This window comes from Hemibagrus wyckioides, linkage group LG06 (genome assembly GCF_019097595.1).
Source record: "Hemibagrus wyckioides isolate EC202008001 linkage group LG06, SWU_Hwy_1.0, whole genome shotgun sequence".
Lineage (NCBI taxonomy): Eukaryota > Metazoa > Chordata > Actinopteri > Siluriformes > Bagridae > Hemibagrus > Hemibagrus wyckioides.
The window spans coordinates 33,730,640-33,747,966 of NC_080715.1; the positions used below are offsets into that span (position 1 = coordinate 33,730,640).

The following is a 17,327-nucleotide window of genomic DNA, read 5'->3' on the forward strand; positions in this document are numbered from 1 at the left end:
TATCAAAAGTGATTGGCAGTTTTTCGGTTTATTCAGCACTCATGCAAGCGTGCCGCTCCTCGGTGGGGTATTTCACATCTATACTGTAGAACCCTGCCTTTTTTTTACTTTACAGTGCAGCCCACGATATCAGAACACTTTAAAGCACAACAACAACATGTTTGCATATCAGCTGGAGATATTGGTCCTTATTCATCAAAGTCAGTGATCATCATCATCATCATCATCATGAATCAGCCTCCATTTTATGGAGCTCATGAAGCTGAATGGAAAAAAATTAAAAAGTGAGCTGTTCAGTAAGAACACATGGGTGTGATGGTCGGGGGGCACAAACTTTTAGCTGTACACCATCTCCCTCATATATAGTGCACCTCAGTTTTCGTTTATTTAGCATGTGTTTTTTGGTATATCTGTGTGTGTGTGGGTGGGCATGGAACGGATGGATTGTGTATTTTTTTTGGGGGGGGGACTTGTGAGATGGAGTATGTGTGTGGGGGGTATCATAGAGGGATGGAGTGTGTGTGTGTGGGGGGGGGGGGGTTGGTATCATGAAGGGATGGAGTGTGTGTAAGAGTGTATGTGTGGGGGTATCAGAGTGATGGAGTGTGTGTGTGTGGGGGGGGTTTCATAAAGGGATGGAGTGTGTGAGTATGGGGGAGTATCATAGAGGGATGGAATGTGTGGGGGGTATCAGAGGGATGGAGTGTGTGTGTGGGGGGGGTATCATAGAGGGATGGAGTGTGTGTGTGGGGGGTATCATAGAGGGACGGAGTGTGTGTGGGGAGTATCATAGAGGGACGGAGTGGGGGGGGTGTATCAAAGAGGGATGGATTGGGGGGATATCACAGAGGGATGGAGTGTGTGTGTGGGGGGGGGTATCAGAGGGATGGAGTGTGTCTGGGAGGGTATCAAAGAGGGATGGAGAGTGTGTGTGTGTGTAAAATTTACTTGTTGACTGATCTGTTATTTAACTTCAAGTGTCTATCTTTCTGTTAAAACACTCCACTGAAATCTTCACACTCTGATTAGTCTCAACACAACAACTGTAAAACAGCTGAATAAGGAAAGGTATTGGAATTGTGTGTGTGTGTGTGATTCGATTGAGACTTTGATGAATAAAGGCTGTGTGTTTTTAAAGACGTGTGTGCAATAACTTCAATAAATCACAGCAAGCTACAGTGACGTCTGTGACGCACAGGATATAAACATTTATACATTCAGGTTTTTTTGGTTAATATTATACACTTTCTGTTGATATAAGGTGCTGGCCACGCCCTTTTAATGATTTAATGATATATGTAGCAGGATGATGTCACAGGAATTTGTGTAGTGGTTCTGAGGAGTTTATGAGCTTTATGATCGCTTTGATTCGGTCCCTTTAATGGAGTGATGCAGGGACGTGGCAGCGCTCAGCTCCTGGTTGGAATGTGGCAGTCACATCTGTTGAAAGTCATGGCAGTGTGCTTGCACTCGAAATCATATGCACTTGGAATGAGTCTAGACATCTCTCATCATCACCCGCTAGCACGGCCTTCGATCAGGAGGAACGTCTGCTATGATGAAGCACCGACTCGAGTCCGAGTTAAATCAGACGCCCAGTTTCTCTGTATCTTACACCGAAACACAGCTTCCTGTGAGCTCAGAGCTGCTAGAAAGAAGTGTTTCTCTCACTCTCTCTGGAAAAACAGAACACTACAAATCTAGAGCTGCGTCCCAAATCACACTATGCACACTACGTAGTGTAAATAGTGTGTGTAGTGTGTTCAAGAAGAAGTGAAGAAAAAAAAAAAACAAGGGTGGAATATGTGGTTTGCTTACGTAAAGAAAAAGGGGGCAGGGGTAACGTCATGTTACTGACCGATTTGCTGAGCTGCAATCGGAGAAGTCGTCATCTGATTGGTCGGATTCTGCAGGGTGACTGTGTGTGGAAACAAAGCCGTTGTGATGCTCTGCTTGCATCATGGAGGAAGGAAGTCGTCTTGTTTACAAACTGTTTATGAGGATCAGCTAAACGTCAGATTTTCACGGCCCAGACTCATTAATCTGCACGAGTTTCATAAATAAACGATCTGTAGCTGCACGAAGGTCTGCGCTTGTAGGCTTTAAACATGACAATGAATAAAACTGACTGCAATTGGTTGTTTTAGCTGTCAATCAATCAAACGAACTCTTGGGCGGTTCCTTGGTCAGTAAAAGCTACTGTGGAGTTCAGACCTTCTGCGGTCAGTCTGAAGCTCTGACTAGGTGAGACTAGCTAGAGCATGAAACACCATTTAAACAGGATCTGAGAGTCCATCTACAGGATCTATAGACTAGTATAAAAATGAACTTTTAATTTACCATCATTTACTCTAAAGTGGGTGGAGCTCACTTTAGAAATAAAAGAAAAGCAATGTAGAGCAACAAATCCTTTAAATAATCCTAAAAGGAATGATACCAAAATAAATAAAATGTACAACAGACTTAAAAATAAATAAAGATCTCTGAGCTTGTGTTCCTCGTCCCAGTGCGGCTCTTGTATAGAAATCTGCTTATTACTCAATGTGACGGAGTAATGAGCCGTACCTGTTTTGTGTAATTAACCTTTACACACACACACACACACGAGCCCATGGAGCTTCGGTTTACTCAGGACTCCATGTGCACCAGTGTTATTTTTTGTGATTTTAATGAGTTCAAATTGAAAGGCAGAGATCCTTCCGAGATCCTATACTGATATGCTGAACACATCCCTATACGGCTCAGATGATTAGGAGCCACTAAAGAGACACGGTGCTTCTCATCAGTGCAGTCCAGCTGATATTAATCTCGAGCTTGGTGGTCAGTGCAGGCAACTGTTTAATGCCTCTTTAATTTCTCTTCAGTACTTTGAAATATTGCTGCTGTGTGTGTGTGTGTGTGTTATGGGAATGAAGCCTGATAAAGCATACATGTTTTAGGACCTATGAGAAGATGGCAGTATTTCTGCATGTACATATAACCAAGAAATAAAAAAGTGCCTGCTGTTGCACCAGCAGCGTTTTTGGAGATATGGGCTGCTTTCAGGACGGAATCTGCTTCCTCACCGAGGTTAATCCATGGGATCCTGGCACATGGTGCAGTAGGCCATGTCCTCACTGTAGGGCTCCACCTGGATGGTGGTGCTGTAGAAGCCGAACTTGGTCTGCAGGAGCTCAGTGGCTTCCTTCAGGACACTCTGAGGATCTGCGTTCTCCTCTGATTAAAACACAAACGCCGTTTAATTTGAGCATTAAACACAACAGATGTCACTTTAAGATGAATTAATTTTAGGAATCACGCATAACATTGTGAGCAGTGAGAGGTGAAGTGAATAAGACTGATGATCTCTTCATCATGGCACCTGTTAGTGGGTGGGATATGATTAGGAAAATTTTGTCCTCAAAGTTGATATTAGAAGCAGGAAAAATGGACAAGCGTAAGGATTTCAGTGAGTTTGACAAGGGCCATATTGTGATGGCTAGACCATTGGATCAGAGCATCTCCAAAACTGCAGCTCTTGTGCTCCCGGTCTACAGTGGTCAATATCTATCAAAAGTATCCTTTAAGTCCTGTAAGTCCATGGAGGCCGCACCTCACAACTTAAAGGACTTAAAGGATCTGCTGCTACATTCTTGGTGCCAGATACCACAGCACACCTTCAGGGATCTAGTGGAGTTCATGCCTCCACTCTCCACATGGATCAGGGCTGTTTTGCAAGCAAAAGGTGGACCAACACAATATAAGACAGGTGGTCATAATGTTATGCCTGAGTGGATGTGAAATGAAGTGAAGTGAAGTTCAGGTCTTACCAATGGCCACATGGACAGAAACCAGGGTCTGTCCTACAGTTAGAGCCCACAAGTGCAGACTGTGCAAAGCCTTAACAGATTTTAGCGAGAGCAGAACCTCCTTCACCGAGTTAAACTCAATTCCTCTGGGTGCTCCTGAATGACAAAAAAAGGATAGGAAGAACAAAACGTCAATCATCAGCTAAGGAAACCTAAATTCCAGGAGGATTTTACTAACACTGTTAGATTAATGCGTGTCGGTTGGTGGTTAATTAAACTCTTCTTCACATTAAATACCTGTAGATGTTTATTGAATGAATAATTAATAAACTAATAAAAAAGTAGTATTTCCAGCTAATTAGGAGAGGCTGAAGGCAGATATAAGCTTCCTCTAAGACACTTGAAGATGCAGTCTGCCCTCTTCCACGTACACAGACATCTGTGATTGGCTATCATCGCTGTGATTGACAGCAGGGAGAGTGTATGCCCTGCCCTCCTTCCTGTGCCAGTTTTTCTGGTCACAGATGGTCATGGGATTTGAACTCATTGTTGTACAACCCAACAATTTAACGCTTTAACTCGTCCAAGTGACTTCAGAAAAGTCATTTAAACTGTGTCTATGCATCCATCACATCTGCACCAGAGGGTCAGTTAAAGAGAAGCATCTTCAAGATTAAAACATAAATCTTGTGATTTACCACATTAGAAAACCATTGTGAGGACATGGCCTATTGACTTTGTATCCAAAATATATACATATATAATATATAATGATATACTGAGCCACTAAAACCACAAACCTACCCTCCATGAGGATGCGGAACACATCCCGGAGGATGGTACACGTTGTTCCCAGGACAAACAGAGAGAACAGGAAGGTGCAGATGGGATCCGCAATTTTGTATTCGGGCTGCAACACACAAAGAGTAAAATGTATCGTAACTCATTAGGACACATCAGAAACACTTATTCAGTAGATGGCCAAAAGTTTGTTCACCCCTGACCATCACACCCCCATATGTCTCCTCCACTCTGCTCTTCTCTTCTGTGAAGGTTCTCCACTAGCTGTTGTGGGATTCATTCAGCTAGAAGATCATTAGTTAGATCAGACTCTGATGTTGGGATGTTGAGGAGAGTCCAGTTCGAGCTCATCCCAAAGGTGTTCAGTGCAGGACACTCCAGTTCTTCCAACCTTCATTTCCACTGAAGGGAAAGTGTGTACAGAAACATTCTATAGAAGAACCATGTATAGGTGTGATGTCAGGGGTGCACAAACTTTTGAGCATATAGTGTTCTTTTTTTAATTCACCGTGATTTGAGGTATTTACCCGTAAGTAGATAACGATGGCTGCAACCATCACCCCAAAGCTCTGTAAAAGGTCTCCCAGAACATGGATGAACGCCGCCCTGACACTAGTGTTTCCATGGCTACCCAGGAGGCTGTGGGAGTGGCCATGGCCCACAGGACTCATCCCATTTTCGGTGATCTTGTGATATCCAGAGTCGCTCCCGTGAAAGCTGGTGGAGTGATGGAGGATGTAGGCCATTCTGTAAAACATCACCAATCAAAACTAGACTTCTAAATCAAGCTTGGGTCATCTTAAGCCACGCCCACTAACTACAGCAAATTGGGATTATGAACAAGCCTGCATCATTACTGTAGTCAGACTACAGATAGTTAGTGGAACGTAGTGGGCATGTAGTCACCTGTGTGGTCACCTGTGTGGTCAGTTTGAAATAATCCTGCATTTTTTTTGAACTCACATGATGTTGACCACGACAGCACACCCCGAAGTCAGCAGCATCACTCTGCCGTCAATTTCATAATCATTTTTTACAATTCTCTCAACAGCAAGGTACACCAACACCCCCGTAACGATCCAGATGGACATTATGGATATCAGAGCTCCCAAAATCTCTGTAAACAAACAAACAAACAAACAAACAAACAAACAAACAAAAACCACTCAAGACATGGACATCACCAACAGCACTATAAAATATTCTCACTGATATCTCCTGCAGATGTTGGACCAGATGTTGGATTTGCTTTAATAACACTCACCTGATCTGTGCCAGCCGAAGTTCATGATCTTGGTGGGAGGTCTAGAGGAAATCCACAGGGAGAAAAGACTAACCATCATGCTGCCAAAGTCTGTGAGCAGATGAGCAGCGTCGGTCATGATGGCCAGGCTGTGGGCCAGATAACCACCTGCAGGAACGGAGATAACACGGACATGTTGAAAATAATGCAGAGACGTAGCTACAAACTGCATGAAAATCACTTTTAAGCAGTCAGGGTGTTAGCTGCGGTTATTTCCGGAGCAGAGCTTCCATACTTTAATATGAGGATTGGTCAGTTATTGATATTTGGTCAAAAACTCCTCTGGCATCGAGCCCAGAGCCAATATCACAATGTAAAGATAAACAAGAAATGATTATTAAACTAGAAATCCTTAACGCTTCATTTCCCACAGAGGGAAGATTAATCTCTCTTGAAGCTGACAAGAAACAAATCGCATCTGAAATAAAAATCGATGAAGAAGAAGGAGCTGTCACGATACACGGAGCTTCATTTCAAGTCAATGAGATTTGAATTTACACAAATGATCCAGATATAAAACGACTGTGTGTTGCTACACTGGAATGATGTTAGAGGAGATGTGAATGAGTCCCTGGTTTCTCCTGAGCAGTGAAAAATCCCCCAGGACCTGCACCTTGTTTGATGCTTTTCCAGCATTTCTTCTTTATATCTCACCTCATTCCAACAGCCGCTGTGTGAGTTTCAGATCCATCTTTTTACACTGAGGACAACTGCAAGACTCGAACATTAAATTACACTATATTGCCAAAAATTTTGGGACACCCCTCTAAATCATTGAATTGAGGTGTTGTTTTTCAGGGGTTGGACTCGGCCCCTTAGCTCCAGTGAAAGGAACTCTTAATGCTTCAGCTTCATACCAAGACATTTTGGACAATTTCATGCTCTTTGTGGGAACAGTTTGGGGATGACCCCTTCCTGTTCCAACATGACTGCACACCAGTACACAAAGCAAGGTCCATAAAGACATGGATGAGTGAGTTTGGTGTGGAGGAACCTGACTGGCCTGCACAGTGTCCTGACCTCAACCCCATAGAACACCTTTGGGATGAATTAGAGCAGAGACTATAAACCAGGTCTTCTCGTCCAACATCAGTGCCTGACCTCACAAATGCACTTCTAGAGGAACGGTCAAAAACACACTCCTAAACCTTGTGGAAAGCCTTCCCAGAAGAGTTGAAGCTCTTATAGCTGCAAAGGGCAGGACAACTCCATATTACATTCATGTGCATGTAAACATAGATGTCCCAAAACTTTTGGCAATATAGTGTAGTTTATGACTCTGTGTATATTTATAAAAAGTCATTGAAATTCTTGTGTACACTGATGAACCCGAGCTGCTGCATGTAACCAGGAGCACCATATCGGTCTCACTGCGTCATGTCTAATCTCTAATCTATAATAACTTGCTATAAGCGACGATAAGCGATTTCACAACAATCAGTTTGACTGCACTGTATTTTTATGCGACTATAACGGCTTTCTTACTTATCTGAATATGGAGAAGCTCAGAACATCATGTGCTGGTCCACTTTGAGACTATCCCACTTTCTTTGAACTGTTGTTGCATTGGTCAGCTTTCGACAGTAAGGAATTAGTGATAAGTCTATAATGACCTCAGAAACCTATTAGTTCCTGAGGTTCCCTTCTGAGCCTAGTTCCTTTGAAGGTTTCTTCCTCAGGTCATCTCAGGCAGTTTTTCCTCACCACCGTCACCTCAGGCTTCTCATTAGGGATAAATGTTAGAGATGAATAATAATTTAAACTTTAATCTTTTTTTCTATATTTCTATTCTTCTGTAAAGCTGCTTTGAGACAACGTCCATTGTTAAAAGTGCTATACAAATAAACTGAATTGAACTGGTGAGTTTAAACCCTTAAAGTTTGGAGAAATTGGAGAGTTTCACTGCTGAGTTTGATGCTGATGTTGAAGAAGCTAAAATTGATTGTTCAAAATTTCTGAGCATGTAAATGCAATTAAATTAGATTACACTAACACAGCATTATTGAGTAGATTAGCAGTTCTTAAAGAAGTTCCCTTTCTTTTGCCATGTGACTTTTCACTATGTTGTACAGAAACGAGTGACAGTCATGCTAGCATTAAAAGAAACGTGTCCATTTGCTCTTCCTAACACTTATTCAGATATGATACGCCAAATTCTTTCTTATAAGGAGCATCATCTTCATCACAGTTCTTACATTTTAGTTCTCAAGCTCCCAGATGTTAAGAGACGTAAGATTCAGGGATCTGCGGCACGTGATGGCAAAAGAATTCCGATTGGCTTTCAGGACTCTTGAAGCTTTTTCTCCTCTGTGTATACGCGGCTAGTCTCAGAGCTTCACGCTACGTGATCAAGAACATCACACGCTCGAGCTCACTCGCAGGAGAGGAAGTCGTCGAGTCGGAGGCTGGGTGGTGGTGTATGTTCACTAGGCTTCACTGCTCACTCAGGGTTCTTAATTTATTATCAGCAGAGTTATGTTTCCTCAGTAATCAGTCTAATCTAATGTGCTACAAAATCAGTTACAGATTTACTGTAATTCATAAGCAGACATTTAAACTGGTGGTAGGATTTAGTGGAAAGATTCAGGACTCAGTAGTTCCACCTGCTTGATTTTACATTAAATAAACCATATGGGTTTTTTTTTAAATCTGGATATAAACATGATTTTATAGATCGTATGATTTTAAATGAAGATTCAATATTTACTTTTCTGCACCATTTTTATGTTATGAATCAAAATCTTAGCCAACAAAGGATCTATATTGACCTCAGTAACTACACTGACCTATTAGTTCCTCAGGAGCCCTTGGTTGCTGTTGTAGAAAGGACATTATTTACATTTACATTATTTAGTGTCCACTGTCACCCAAATGAGGGCGAGGTTCCCTTCTGAGCCTGGTTCCGTTTAAGGTTTCTTCCTCACATTATCTCAGGGAGTTTTTCCTCACCACTGTTACCTCGGGCTTCTTATTATGGATAAATACAAGAGATAAATAATAACAACTTTAAACTTTATCGTCTTATCTATATTCATATGCTTCTGTAAATCTGCTTTGAGACAATGTCTGTTGTTAAAAGCACTATACAAATAAACTGAATTGAAAATTTAAGCAAAAAGTCAGATTGAGCTTCAGGCGTATTCCTTCCACCGAAGCTCGTGATCAGACATCACTCCACTGGGTTTGATCACATGGACACGGATCATCAGGATCAGGATCTAGACAAACTGGTATGTGGAGTCAGCTGTCATTAAAGTAAAAGTCTACGCTATACTCAAGATGTTACTCATAATAGAATTTCTAATGATTTTTTTTTTTTTTTTGTAAAAAAGGACTAAAAAAAAGAGAGGCGTTTCCTAGTCCAGTCTCTCCAGGATTGATTTTCCGTGATTGTTGTGGCTGTAAATGCCACAGCTTGAGAAAAACTACATGACTTGATGAAATCAGTCACCAGAACAGGATTCTTCTTTCAATCTCCTCCCAGTGAGACAGGTCTGTAAAGAGTTTCTCCGAGAGTGGTACTCATGTTCACACGTGAATGAAGAGGCTGAACACGTGATGCTGAGGTCACACATCAATGCCTGAATCTGAGGAAAATCTGCATCGTTTTGAAAAAAGGCCTCTAAATGTTGTGTCTGATTTTGTGTTTGGTCACTGGGTTGTGTAACTCCTTTCTGTCAGCAGTTTCTCCAAACTTCCTCAACCCACATTGTACCTTGATATAAATCACCTTCCCTCTTTAAATATAGTTAAGTTATAGTTCTAACACAACCTTGAACTTTTAGACAGCACCCTGACTCTTACCGATCACTTCCCCGATCATGAAGACCAGACAGACCACCGAGGCGATGTACAGCTTCTTTTTAGCCACCAGCTTCTCCCGGTTCTCCTCCCACTGAGCTTTGCTCCCATGGCAGTGGGTTCCGACGGGCCTCTTCAACTCGATGGCTCCGGTTGCGTCTCCGTTCTCATACACCTGACTCGGGTAGCTTTCTACGGCACCTTGAAATTCACTGCGAAACACCAAGAGACGGATGTTTTATAGCGATCCTGTGTACTTTGTGTACATATAGTGTAGATCTTAAAAACGAGCTGAACAAATATAAACAGCAGGTAGTTTATTACTGATTACATTTAGAACTCGATGCCAAGGACATTGAGATCTCTGCCAAGTGGAGCTCTTCTTGGTACTAAGATCTATGCCTCGTAATGTGCTTGATGTATATCTTAACCATGTTCATGGCAGCAAGGATAAGGGAACAGATCCTTCACTGAACCACTGATTATTGAGATATTCTGCTTTGCTATTGAATGATGGACAGACCAACGGGGAAAAATCTTGGACCTTCAGTTCCGGAGAAGAAGGAAGAAATTGGTTTGACCTAGCTGTGACCTTGACCCTGTTTGGATCAATTACAAAACTCTAATTTATTTATCTAGCCAGTCTCAAAATATCGGATAATACAAATGCTCCAAGACATAGTGACTGATGTTTAAACTCTAGTCTAAATTCTAGTCATTTTTTTTTTCAGTAACACAACACAGTGTTACTCCTTGACCACAAAAGTGTTGATGAAACCCATGAGAAGCCCAGCGACAGGATGTTCTGACACATTTAATCAGGGATACACATCAGAGTAGAATGAACAGCGTGTGGCTCGGAGCTGCTGAGTCTGCTGTTCTGGCCTCTCTGTCCCTCTGCTGCGGGCGTGTTGACGGGAGAGACGCCATGATGAAGCTAATGGAGTGGAAAAGGGCAATCTTGCCTCAGAAGAGATAAGCACCCCCAACACACACACACACACATATACACACACACACATACACACACACGCCTCTCACGCCTTCACTGCCTGAAATGAAGCAGCCAAGCGGGACGCAGTCTCAGTTTAATCACCCCACAGGGAGTGACACACATGATACAAGCCACCCCACCAACCCCATATACACTCCATATGCACTGCTTACCTTCACCTGGGGCAGATCTTCCTGAAATCAATCCGACTTCATTTTCCAGTTTACACTTCCGTAACAGATTTTTTTTTATTTTTTATTTTTTTTAAAAGGGGTAATTAAGCGCACCTTTTTTTTTTTTTTTAGCTCAGCATAGTATATAATCATATATATATATATATTTTTTCCTCATAAATATTTTTTTAAGTATTGTGCATTGGCTAGAGAGAATGATTATTTGAGCAAATTTCCGCTTCGAGACTGGATATTTTTGTAAATAAAATAATGACGTAACTGTAAAAAAAACATGTTAGGTGTCATATTTATACTTAATTGGATTTCAAAAATATGTATGTTTATTATTATTATTATTATTATCATCATCATCATCATCTGCAGTCATGCGCATCCATCCTGCGTCCATCAGCACCGGCAGACTATTATGGCTGAAACGAATTTATTTACAGATTAATTTAATTCATTGCGTTTGTCTCTGTGTTTGTTCTCTAAATTAAATGCAAGCGATTTTCTGCCAAAAAAAAACCCCAAAACAGCAGAAGTCTCGAATACAGACACGTGGAAGGTTTAAAACTTGTGAGTGCACGCGCCATCGTGTCTCGTGCCATCATCTCGCTCGTTCTGTACTTCCTGTTTTACATTATTTACAATTTTATAAAAGGGAAATGAATTATAATCACACTCTCAGATGGAGTTCTCTTCTGAGTCTGGTTCCTCTCAAGGATTTTTTTTTTTCCTTCATATCCTCTCAGGGAGTTTTTTCCTCACTTCTTTGCTCATCAGGGATAAATGTATACATCTTTATATTTCATGTATTTCTCTAACACTGATTTTTGACAACATCCGCTCAAAAAAAAAACAAACTAAACGGAATAAGCATATTATAATATCTGTTTCTATTATAATTAAAGAATCTTTCTGAATCCGAGAAAAAGCTGTTTTAGTAGTTTGCCTGTTCTCAGTGATGTTTAAAATAACAAACAGAAGAGTTTATATGGAACATAAGACAGTATATTATTATTATTATTATTATTATTATTATTATTATTATTATTGATAGCGTTATCATACAAAAGTAGCTGCTGTAGTTGATAAGTGACGTCACAGAAATGACCCATGATACAGATTTTTTTTATTCTAAACTACAATCAGGGTTAAAAGTGTACTTTCCTCACCTGTGCTGCTGTCTATCTATCTATCTATCTATCTATCTATCTATCTATCTATCTATCTATCTATCTATCTATCTATCTAGAGATCTAGAGATCTAGAGATCTAGAGATCACGGGAAACACGCACGCACGCACTCGAACACACAACTACCGCCCTTAACAGTAATTAATAGATTGCTTGATTAATTGCTTGATTAACAGATTGACCAGGACTGCCAGAACGGACATCTTTCTTTTTAACAATTCTATAATTTATTGCACTTCTTGCAGATTTCTATCAATCAATCAACCAATTGATATAGATTACAATTTAGAATATATATTACATTTATTACAATTAAGAATGTAGGATTTTGTAGACATTTTACATTTTTGAAATTGAAGACTGATTAATCATGACTTTTTTTTCCTTCTCTAGATTCGCAGTTTTGCGGATTTAGGATTGGATTTGGATTCTGCTTATAATTCCTATCTTATTTATTTATTCATTCATTCATTCATTCATTCATTCATTCATTCATTCATTCATTCCCTTATTACCTATGCTTTTGGATACTGTTGGTATTTGTAAATTTCCCACTGGGATGAATAAAGTATCTATCTATCTATCTATCTATCTATCTATCTATCTATCTATCTATCTATCTATCTATCTATCTATCTATCTATCTATCTATCTATCTATCTATCTATCTATCTATCTATCTATCTATCTATCTGGACATCCTGCTGAAATCTCACCAACACAGGACAGTAAATTCTAGAAAATATTCAGAAGAGGCTCAGAGGCACATGTCCTGTTCATGTCACTAGAATTAACTGCGATCCTGTAGCTCTTGATCTTCACAGAGAACGCATTTTATCTCATTGATTTTTTTTTTTAATCGAATTAGACATTTCCAGCCACTGCACCAATCCACAAAATAAATAAATAAATAAAAATAAAAAATAATGTTTATTCTTTATTTTGATCTACTAATGTTTGTAAACTAGATATCCAGAAAACATTTCTTCGCAAATTATTTTAAACATTTTAAAGCAACGTTTTGGATATTTTTGTTGTTTTAAATATCAAGTTAATATGCAGTCTTTTTTTGTAAAAGGTGTTTTTGTTTTTTTTGCACAAACACACGAGAGCTTTAAAGCAGTATATTTTCTGATCCTTTAAGAGGTGAAAACCCCCGAAGCCATTTGTCAAGCGCTGTCCAAAAGCAAGTGATGCATGGAAATGAATTTGCTCATTGACACACAGCATCACACACATGCCTGACCATGCACCATGCAATCTCTGAGAGGACTAGATGGAGGATAAAAAAAGAAAAAAAGAAAAAAAAACAGGGCTGAATTAACACCTCCAGGGGTTTTTATATACACAAGTCCAGATGGAGGTGTTAGTTTTTGTTCACTGCAGGTGTTGATTTTTTTTCTCTGCAGTCTCTACTGCGTCTGGAAATCTCCTCCATGTGAGTCTCTCTGTGCCATGAACACTTATGGACTATTTGAATTTTTATTTATTTATTTTTTTCTGGAAAAAGATATGTCCTCAGTTGGAAATTAAAAAGGACCTATTGAAAATTAGTCAGCTTCACTGATAGACAGCGCGTGTAAAATATCCACAAATTGTGTTCATTGCAAATTGTTTTTTAAATAAATAAATAAACAAACAAACAGAGTGCTGCGTTTAGAATTAAAATAAATAATAGAAATAATAATAAAATATGTTTACATTAAAAAAATTAAAATATTAAAATAGATTAAAATAATAAGAAAAAATTATTTTATTCTAATGATAGAAATAATAATTAAAATATATAGTACATTTTTAAATCGTCAAAAACACGTTGCACATCAGACCTAACACTGCAGCTCAAACATGTAAAACCGAAGGAAAACACTGATATTCACCTCTTAAGTTTCAGAGTGTATGTTTTGCTGTTTCTCTCGTGAATGAGATGAGATTTCTCCGAATCCGCTCGTGCCTCCATGCTCCAGCAGCAGCCCGTGCTCCAGTCTCGCGCTAATCAGAGTTAAATGAGCAAAAAAAAAGGTGTGCACTGAATATTTCAAAAAGGAATGTTTTTTCCCTTTCTTTCTTCTTTCTTTTATAGAACGCGACCACAAAGAATCCTCCGGTCCATTTCTTTTGAAAATCAGTGAAAATCGCACGGTATCCAATCCCACATCGTCGCAGTGAGACGCGGAGCAGAGAGAGGAAAGTTATTAATGCGCCAACGCTGAACTTCAGGCTTTTGTGCAAAAGGCGCGGCGCCGAGACGCAGAGAGAGACTAGTGCGCGTGCACGTGCTCTCTAACTCGCACTGAGTCTCTCTCTCTCTCTCTCTCTCTCGCTCTCCTAAAAAGCGGTCGCAGTCTGACTGTAAATGAGCAATGCACACACTCATAATACACATCACATTATTACAGGATTAGGATCTTATCATATCTTATTTTATACACTATATTGCCAAAGGTTTTGGGACACCCCTCCAAATCATTGAATTCAGGTGTTGTTTGTCAGGGGTTGTGCTCGGCCCCTTAGTTCCAGTAATGCTTCAGCTTCATACCAAGAAATTTTGGACAATTTCATGCTGTTTGTGAGAACAGTTTGGGGATGACCCCTTCCTGTTCCAACATGACTGGACACCAGTACACAAAGCAAGGTCCATAAAGACATGGAGGAGCGAGTTTGGTGTGGAGGAACTTGACTAGCCTGACCTGACCTCAATCCCATAGAACACCTTTGAGTTCTATGACCACATTCTAGAGGAATGGTCAGAAATTCCCATAAACATACTCCTAAACCTTGTGGAAAGCCTTCCCAGAAGAGTTGAAGCTATGGTATCTCTTGTGGTTGCTATATACACTACTCACAAAAAGTTAAGGATATTCGGCTTTCGGGTGAAATTTCAGGATGCACCTAAAATGCACTATAACCTTTACAGGTGAACTTAATTTGACCTTCTCTACACTTAATTTCAAATTTAATTTCAATTCAATTTTATTTGTATAGCGCTTTTAACAAAGAGCATTGTCTCAAAGCAGCTTTACATAAAAAACAACATAAGAAAACAACAAACATATAAACAGACAAACAGACAAACAGTTCTAGATGTTATCCAAAGTGAGCAAGCCTGAGGTGACTGAGGCGACTGTGGCAAGAAAAAACTCCCTTAGATGGTATGAGGAAGAAACCTTGAGAGGAACCAGACTCAAAAGGGAACCCATCCTTTTGAATGCACATGTCCAACTGTTCAGTGTTTCAGTACTTTTTACATAACTTGCTGTTCTCTAACAAGGTGCTTAACAGCAAAATTCACAACTGGTGTTTGATCCATGAATCGACCAATAAATTTTCTGGTTGAATTAGAATTGGTATTTAAACAGTCCTCTTCATCGTGCTGTTCACATTTTGACATCATGAGACCAAGACCACACCTAACAATTGATCAACAGTACCTCGCCATTGCGAGGCTTCAAACAGGATGTTCTCAGAGGGAAGTGGCCACTGAGTTTAGAGTGTCACAGAGTGTCATCAGCAGGTTGCGACAGAGATACAGAGAGACTGGAAGAGTCACAGAAAGGTATAGAAGTGGACGTCCTTCGGCCACATCCCACGTTGATGACTGCTTCATTGTGAACAGTGCCCTGCGGAACCGGATGATGAATGCCACTCAACTCCAGAAACCGTTTACATCAGCATGGTCTGCGTGCTAGATGACCTGCATGGGTACCTGACCACACCACCAGGCACAGGCATCATCGTCTTGGATGGGCCAGCTGGACGAGGGACCAGTGGGCTTCAGTGCTGTTCTCTGATGAAAGTCGATTCACTTTGAGCAGAAATGATGGCCGCCAATGATGTTGGAGATGTCAAGGAGAGCGCTATGCATCAGCCACTGTTGTGTTACCCTGCACCCCAGAACCTCAATGACCAGAGGGCTGCCCTTCAACAAGAGTGGAGTGCCATGCCTCAGCAGACAATAAGTCGACTCGTGAACAGCATGAGATGTCGTTGTCAAGCTGTAATTGATGGTCAAGGGCACATGACAAATTATTGAGACATTGACATTTTTTGTTGTTGTATACCCACCACTGTTGTTGGCTTTTGTTTCAATAAATTGTTTGAGATGAGGAAATCACCATTGCATGCTTCTACTCAATTGCCCTACTTTCATGATATAATATCACTGTAGCATGAACTTTTTACATTTTCCATAAATTTCACCCAAAAGCCAAATATCCTTAACTTTTTGTGAGTAGTATATATATATATATATATATATATATATATATATATATATATATATATATATATTGAGTCACTAAAGAGAGCTCAAGTTATGTGAGTTTGCTCTGGTGTCTGGTAAAAGATGATTGGCCGCCATGTTTTAATCCCTCAGGTCAGCAGTGGTTAAAACGCTTACTGATGAGAAGGTCTTGAGTTGGCAGTGCTAGGATTTGAACTCAAGACCTTCTCATCAGAAATTATTCTTCACATGTCTGGGTAATAAACATTACATGGTCTGTTGAGACCATGAAAGCACATTCTAAAAGATACGTTTGTTTAGACAGCTTATCACCCAAAGAACACCTTCCTGATGGTGAAGCATGATGGTGGCAGCATCACACTATGAAGTAGTTTCTCTTCTAGTTCGAGTGATGGCTCCAAACGCCGATCTGTATTGCCAAAAGTTTTGGGATGTCTGCCTTTACATGCATATGAATGTAATATGGAGTTGTGCCACCCGTTGCAGCTATAACAGCTTCAACTCTTCTGGGAAGGCTTTCCACAAGGTTTAGGAGTGTGTTTATAGGAATTTTTGACCATTCCTCTAGAAGCGCATTTGTGAGGTCAGGCACTGATGTTGGACGAGAAGGTCTGGCTTGCAGTCTCCGCTCTAATTGATCAAAAAAGTTGTTGAGGTCAGGACTCTGTGCAGGCCAGTCAAGTTCCCCACACCAAACTCTCTCATCGATGTCTTTATGGACCTTGCTTTGTGTACTGGTGTGCAGTCATGTTGGAACAGGAAGGGGTCATCCCCAAACTGTTCACACAGAGAACATGAAATTGTCCAGAATGTCTTGGTATGAAGCTGAAGCATTAAGAGTTCCTTTCACTGGAACTAAGGGCCTGAGCCTAAATCCTAAAAAACAACACCGCAACTCAATGATGTGGAGGGGTGTCCCAAAACCTTTGGCAACATAGAGGCAACTTGAGCCAAAACACAAATCCATGTCAGTAAACAAACAGCTTCTGAAGAAGCAGATCAGTGTTTTCGATCGGTTCAGTCA

The 17,327-nt window shown here is 40.4% G+C and overlaps 1 protein-coding gene across 1 annotated transcript; it reads right to left on the bottom strand.

The window, feature by feature from the left end:
• Positions 1–759: 759 nt before the first annotated feature.
• Positions 760–14,288, bottom strand: slc30a2 (solute carrier family 30 member 2). The gene is made up of 8 exons (XM_058391114.1): positions 13,941–14,288; positions 9,697–9,905; positions 5,854–6,000; positions 5,553–5,706; positions 5,117–5,336; positions 4,593–4,698; positions 3,810–3,944; positions 760–3,216 (listed from the first exon to the last, which is right to left on the bottom strand). The coding sequence occupies exons 1-8, from the start codon at positions 14,018–14,020 to the stop codon at positions 3,071–3,073; spliced, it is 1,197 nt and encodes a 398-aa protein (XP_058247097.1). The 5' UTR covers positions 14,021–14,288; the 3' UTR covers positions 760–3,070.
• Positions 14,289–17,327: the final 3,039 nt, after the last annotated feature.